Source organism: Sipha flava, unplaced genomic scaffold, assembly GCF_003268045.1.
Source record: "Sipha flava isolate LNK unplaced genomic scaffold, YSA_version1 19245_pilon_pilon, whole genome shotgun sequence".
Lineage (NCBI taxonomy): Eukaryota > Metazoa > Arthropoda > Insecta > Hemiptera > Aphididae > Sipha > Sipha flava.
In genome coordinates this window covers 4,555-11,954 of record NW_020272688.1, presented here as the reverse complement: position 1 = coordinate 11,954, position 7,400 = coordinate 4,555, and the positions used below count along the sequence as shown (strand labels likewise).

Genomic DNA, 7,400 nt, shown 5'->3' with positions numbered 1-7,400 from the left:
TTCTAATTATACATGTTTCTAGGAATATGTGATAGCCCACAACAATATATTGTTAGAGCTAATAATATTGAGAATAATGAATCTGCCAAAAAGTTTATACATTTGTTCACAACAGTAACAAATACATCATATATATTTAATTTTGAATTGCAAAATCCAACCAAGTAATATATTATTTAAATCCAAATTAAATAAGTTGTAAGATATATTTAAAAACAATAATTTTATATTGTGTAGGGTAATTTTCCACAAGTATTTTATCTGTCACCATACTTCAAAAAAAAAAAGTACTAACCAAATTACTGAACGTAATACTGGTTGCTTATCTTCAATTGATATTTTATTAAAAAAAAATAACAAAAATACTAGGAAGAATGATGATTATTTAAAGTATTCACCTCCACTAAATGCTTCAATCAAAATTGTATGGACTCATAATCATGCCGTTGACTCATGTGATGCTTTAAAATTTTTAAGAACAAAAAGTGAAGTAAGAATGCTTTATAATTTATAAATGTCTTTTACTCAAGACAGAAGTTGTTTATTTTTATCTTATTTTATATTGTTTAAGAATGTTGGCTAATATCAAATGTTTGATATTGGTTCTCATACTAATTACAGAATATGAAAAAGTATAATCTCCAAACATATTATTATATTTTCATATTTATTAATTACTACTCTTTTCACTTTTGTATAATTATTGACTGTTGGGCTAAATAGTTAAGATACAAGAAGCTAATATATTAAGAAAAAATTTCAAAAAATACCTACTACTCAAAAATTAACTCCAGTATTTTAAATGGCGACTGTTTTAGTTAATTAGTTAATTAATCTGGGTTAAAAATAGCAGTACATAATTGTACATTTTAATTTTTACTTATATATTGTTAGGTATATTTTTCTTTTATAATATATGTAATTTATTTATTTTAATTTTGAGATAAGTATTGCAAATTTTTATTTTAAATATAACTACTTAAGCTCACTTGTTAATATAGAATTATATTTTATTCTGATATTTGACAGATTATATTAATACAGTGTTTACCTAAGTATTCGGTTTACTAGATATTCAGAAATAACTTTATATTAAAATAATATGATTAAATTAAAATAGGTATTAGAGTTTTGATAAGTATAGTTGTATATAATATAAATATAATTATTCTAATTATTTATAATAACTCATTTTTAATTGTTTGAGGTGGTTTAAGTCAATTGTTCATTTTAATCTATGCATTAGGACATTAAGTATTTAAATTAGGTACATTTCAAAACTCAATTTAAATAATTGATATTGAATGTATAAAAATTAGAATAGCTGAGCATTACAATTTAATAGTAAGCATTAGGAAATTTTTAGATATTATATAGTTTTTTCAATTTTTAATAATTAATTGTTATTAAATATTGTGTGCATTTTAATTTTTTGATATGATAGTAATCAAATATTACAGACTAATAATGTATTTTTGGAATACTTTGAAAATGGTTTAACTCCAAGCGAAGCCAAGCATTTGCATGAAAATAAGCTATTAGTGCAAGAAAATTCATGTACTTTGCTAGCTAATGCCAATATAAATCCCACAATGCGACATGTGTATTACCTACATGATGAGAGGAGGAAAGACAATTTTGGCCCAGTACATGAACCTCTTCCAAAGTTGCAAGAAAAAATTGTAGTTTACAATGAAAAAGGCAAGTACATAAAACAAGAACACACGAAAAAAATTTGAATGTTAAATACCAAAAGCTATTTACATATTTTCAATTATTTGGCAGTTTTTACTAAAGAGTTATTTTTTAAGTTTAAATTCAACCATTTTTTAACAGGAGTTCAAATAATGATAAAAACAAATAATCCTTGGGCAGCCATTGTTGTAATTCCCATTATGAAAAGAGCCCAGGATATGAAATGCTCAAGGGAAATAATTTTTATTGATTCAAGTAGTAGTGTGGATACCACTAATACCACTATTACTAATATATTAAGTCCATCAAAAGCTGGAGCTATTCCATTAGCTATTAGGATACATGAAGGACAAACTGAAGAGAGTTACATTGGAGCATTATTACTTCTTCAAAAGAATTTTCCTAATTGTTTTGGTGGAATAGAGGTTAAAATACATAATACTTTAATAATTAAGGTTACTGTTCTAGTAGAGAATTACAGTGCTATTTAAATATGCTTATATTTAACACGTTGATGGACAGTTAAAATTCTACTTCAAATGAAAAACTCTCCTAATTACATCACTTTTTAATTACTGCCATAGCAGTAATTTTTTTAATACTGCTATAGCAGTAGTGCCCCTACACATCAAAATTTGTGATGTACATACGTCAAAATATTTAAAATACTGCTATAGCGCAGTAATAACTAAAAGTTACATTTTTATGATTCAAGACTATTTTTTATTTTTTAGAATATAATTATAAATTCATATGTATAATGACTATAATTAAAATCAATGTTTATTATGAAATAGTATACATTCTATAAGAAATAAAAAGAGCAAATACTTATCTTTGTAGGTAAACAATTTTTAAACATAAAACTTGTATCTCTGGTATTTTTAATTTTTTTTTTTTATATGTAGGTATATACAAAAAAAGTGAAAAAAAAACTATACTCATCTAATTATAATAGTAATAATAATAATAATGAAACAAATTAATTCTTTAAATTTTAACTATAAGTTTTTTTTCTTTGTGGTAATCTTCAAAGCATTTTCCTGCACATAATGGAACTTTGCATATTTTGCATTGAAATGATGTTTGTTTTCGTTCTTTTTTTTTGAAACACACAATACAGTTTTTGAAGTATTTTTTCCTTTTGAAATTTTTAGGAAGTGGAATCGGTTCTTGAAAGTGTGCATTATCAGGTACATTTATGTCTGATCTATTAGTTTTTGGTTTTAATTTGTTAAATAATTGATCACAAGTTGCTTGTAATGGAATTTGTAAAAAATGTTTAATAAGAGAGTCTCTGAAGTCTTTAAATCTTAGGTTCTTAGGAGAAAAATGTTTTTTATAAATAAAAAATGTATTCCACAAAGTGACATCCAATAAGTGAAATAAGACTTTTTTATACCATTTTGCAGACTTACGTGGACAGGAATAGTAACTGATCATTTGATCAGAACGATCTACCCCACTCATATACTCATTGTACTTCACAATTTCTAAAGGTTTAAGTTTTTCTCTACCATATCTATTTTTTGATAAAATAATTGTTGGTTTGTGATTGGTGGTTATACATATTACATCTCGCTTATCTTTCCATTTCGAAACATAAACTAACCCTCTTCGTTTCCATATATGTTCCCCTTTCTGAAGTTTTTTATTTATTACTCCTTTCGGATTACCTTTTCGGTTACTTCTTAATGTACCTGTTACGTAGGTTTTTCTTTTTAATAATATGTTTGAAAGTGTTACACTGTTGTAATAGTTATCCATATAAAGATTGTGTCCTATATCTAAATACGGAGACATAAGCTTTAACACTAAGCTGTCAATTTTAGAAGTTTTAGATGGTGTTGTAGGAGTTGAATCATTTTTTCCTTTGTACATATCAACATTTAATACTTACCCATCGGGAGTACAGAGCTCGTAAAATTTAATTCCATATTTTGCTTTTTTCCCCTTAATATATTGACGGAATGCTAATCTACCACGATGCAAAAGTAAAGATTCATCTAATGACAAATTTATGTCTGGGTAATAAGCTTTTTGAAAATTTTCTATTAGAAGTTTGTATACAGGATTAATTTTTCGTATAGGCCCATCATCACACACTTCTATACCGGAATATTCTGCACTAAAGCAATTTAAAATCTGCTCAAATCTTCTTCCTGACATTGTACTTATTATCAAAGGGTTGCCATATAAGGGGTTATTTGAAAATGCATCGCGAAGTACTGAGTATATTTTATAGAACCCAGAAGTAAACATATTCCGAAAAATTTTTGCATTTCATCCTCGTTGGTTTCTTTAAATTTTGTCTTTCGAGAATATTTATTATGAGGACGCTGTTTTAATACATTTTTTTTACCATAATTATTTGTGGAATTAATAATTATATCAAAAATTTCATCAGTCCATAAACTTTTAAATATATCTAATGGAGCATCTCGAGCAGATTCATATAACTTAATTTTAAGTCCAGAAAGAGTAGAATCAAAATTAAAATCAGGTATATCTTTTTCAATATCTACCCACAAGTCCGAGTCTGACAAATCACAATCTCCTTCACTTGAACTTATCTCCACCAAAATCTCATCGTTTGAATCTGATCCACAAACAGAAATATTTGAAAGTTCTGTAATAGACGTTGATGTTCCGGGACCTGTGAACGATGTGTTGATATCATCACTACTAGAACTTTGCAACCGATTACGATTAGGAATAAATTCAGGATCGGCATCTGAATCATAAACTGTAGAATCATTAGATTCTATTTCATCGGATAAGTATTGTTCAATTAATTTTTCTTGTCGCGATGACATATTGAACGCACTAAAATAAGACAAGACACTCATACGAAGACGTCACGAACAATACTGTTCAATAATATTTATTAAAATATTATCTACACTAACACATGAACACTTATACATAGTCACATGATATGGTAAGAAAAATATCGATAACGTACCAAGTTAGTGTACAGAAATAGAAATACGATACTTAGTTGATGATAAATATATCACTACATGCCACTATTTAATGAAAACCCATAACCATGGATAAAAATAACTGAAGAAACTGAATATTTCTGTTTGGCTTTATTTTGTCAGTGCCAAATGATTTCATAAAATGTACTGGGACAGAACAACATGCTCTTTCATTTAAGACTATAGAAAAAACTACTGCTCAAGCAGTATTGCCATTTTTTGAATGGTTTTTGTATTACTGCTTTAGCAGTAATATTTGAAAGTGTCCCCCGACATTAATTTTTGAAATTACTGCTATAGCAGTAATATCTGCCTACTGTCCATCAACGTGTTAAAGGAAATTGATGCTAATAGCCATGGTTTAATTGTAGAGTCCTTTGGTTTTTATGACGGATGATTCTGCAGCTGAAAAAAATGCTTTAAGTAAATTGTGGCCAAAGCAATTTCTTTGCCATTTTCATATGTGTCAAGCTGAGCGGCGATGGCTACACGATTCTAAAAATGGAATTAATCTTAATAATAGACTGCCATTAATGAAGTTATTTCAGTCGGTATGTTATATTAAAAAGAAAATTAATAAACAATAACTATAATAACTGAATTTAATAAAAATTGTGTTATAGGCTATGTATTCTATGTCTGAAGAAGAGTTCAAAAACATTGAATCTCGAATTAAATATGAAGCACCAACAAATTTTATAAAAAGATTTGAGAACAATTGTAAAAGGCAAGAACAGTGGGTACGTTTTTATCGATCTAGAATTTTATATCGCAATCATGACACAAATAATTATGCAGAAGCGTCCATTCGAATAATGAAAGACATTTTTTTGAATAGAACCAAAGCATACAATGTTGTGGCTTTAGTTGATTTTATTGTGTCAGTAGGTGAAGAGTATTTAACTTTAAGAATATTAAATCATGCTCATGGCAGACATTCACAAACTAAAAGGTTATATGATAAGTTATGTTCAAAAATGATTAATTTTAACATATCTGACTTAAAACAAATAAATGAAACAACTTATGTCATCCCAAGTATGACTACTAAAAATGTGACATACTTTATCGATACTGAAAATGGTGCTTGTACTTACAAAATGGGACATGCAGGATCATTTTGCAAACACCAAGCTTGGATCCATAAACACATTAAAGGACACTCCCAAATTCACCTGCTATCCCATTGCAAGAACGGCATGAACTTGCTGTGTTAGCTTTAGGAATTGGCAAATGTCCTAAACCAACTTTTTTTTTTGGGTTTAAAGGAAAGTTTACCTAGCAGTTCAGAAATTGTCAGTGAAACATTAAACCAAACAATGAATAATTCGGAAAATTGTGAAAATAACGAGTGTATAATAAAGGAAACAACAACCTCAAATGAAATATCAAGTGTACCTCAGAATATAAACACTTATACTCAAATTAGAGATACCGATGATATTTTAAATTCAAATGTTGCAATTGTTCAATCCGAATGGTCAAGATTGCAAGATATGATTCCTACACTACCAGAACCAATACTGAACAAATTAGGTTACAGATTAAAAAAAATTACAAATTCTTCTCAATTTGCTAGTTTTATGTATTCATTAAGTATTAAATCATCTAACATCAACAAAAGAAGAGGTCAAATCAAAGTGCAATCTACATCTATAAGTCGCCGAAAGGAAGGCATTACTAGAGGCTCTAGAAGAATAAATTCTGGTAAAAGACCAAATAATCAAAGCCTAAATACAAACAAAAAAAGACTCCATAAACTTAGCTACAATATGGCTAAAAACCAGTTGAATGCTAAAAGTCATGGGAAAAATCATTAAATACATTTTGTCTAATATTTTAATATTTAAAATGAGAAGTAATTTTTTTTTTTTTTAATATTAACTTCTATTATCTAAGCTATTTAGCCCAACAGTCAATAATTATACAAAAGTGAAAAGAGTAGTAATTAATAAATATGAAAATATAATAATATGTTATGAAGGTTACATTAACAATAATCGACTTGTTGTGATAACGAAATTTCAGTGATTCTCAAAGATTATTGCTAAGTTAATAATCTTTATTGCTAAATAATTATCGTATCCAATAAAATCAGTGTGACCACCACATTAATGTATACTTTTATTGCTACCAAAGTGAATATCATAGATAAGTATAAATTAGTATATAAATGGCTATATATCCACCTTGATTGCTACGTTTATTAAAACGATACCCCAGTTCTACCGGATTGATAAGAAATTCCATGCCGCAATACGGACTGCTGTTAAAAAGAACAAATTCGAAACACATTTTGAGCGTGTTCCGGAAGAGCACGGACTATTAAAATAATATCAATGGAATAAGAGGTGATGTTTTATACTGTGTGAAAATATCTAAGGGAACACTGGCCGATTTCGAAAGTTTTATACATGATGTTACATCGGAACATTATATCATATTAATTTAAAAAACATTTTAGCGCGTTTTTCTGTGTTATCATACGGTCCACTTGAAATGTATTTTCCGTGTTATCAATATATAAAAATAATTGCATATTATTTTCAAAAATGTGATTGTGGTTTTGAACTCAAAAAATATATTTTCAAACTCCAATATCAATTTTGAAGTAAGTAAATTCTGAATCATAATTTCATACTCATACGATAAATATACACTTTTGGTGTCAAAAATGACCCACTTACAAAATATTTATCAATTTTTTTTCCAGGTGTTATC

General features: G+C 27.6%; 1 protein-coding gene across 1 annotated transcript; it reads left to right on the top strand.

Moving 5' to 3' along the window:
• LOC112681525 lies at positions 1-6,533 on the top strand (the record flags this gene model as incomplete). The annotated part of the gene is given in 7 exon segments (XM_025551773.1): positions 1-164; positions 238-490; positions 1,461-1,701; positions 1,837-2,120; positions 5,051-5,230; positions 5,303-5,419; positions 5,948-6,533. Coding segments are annotated over 7 exon segments (1,779 nt in total). The 3' UTR covers positions 6,500-6,533.
• Positions 6,534-7,400: the final 867 nt, after the last annotated feature.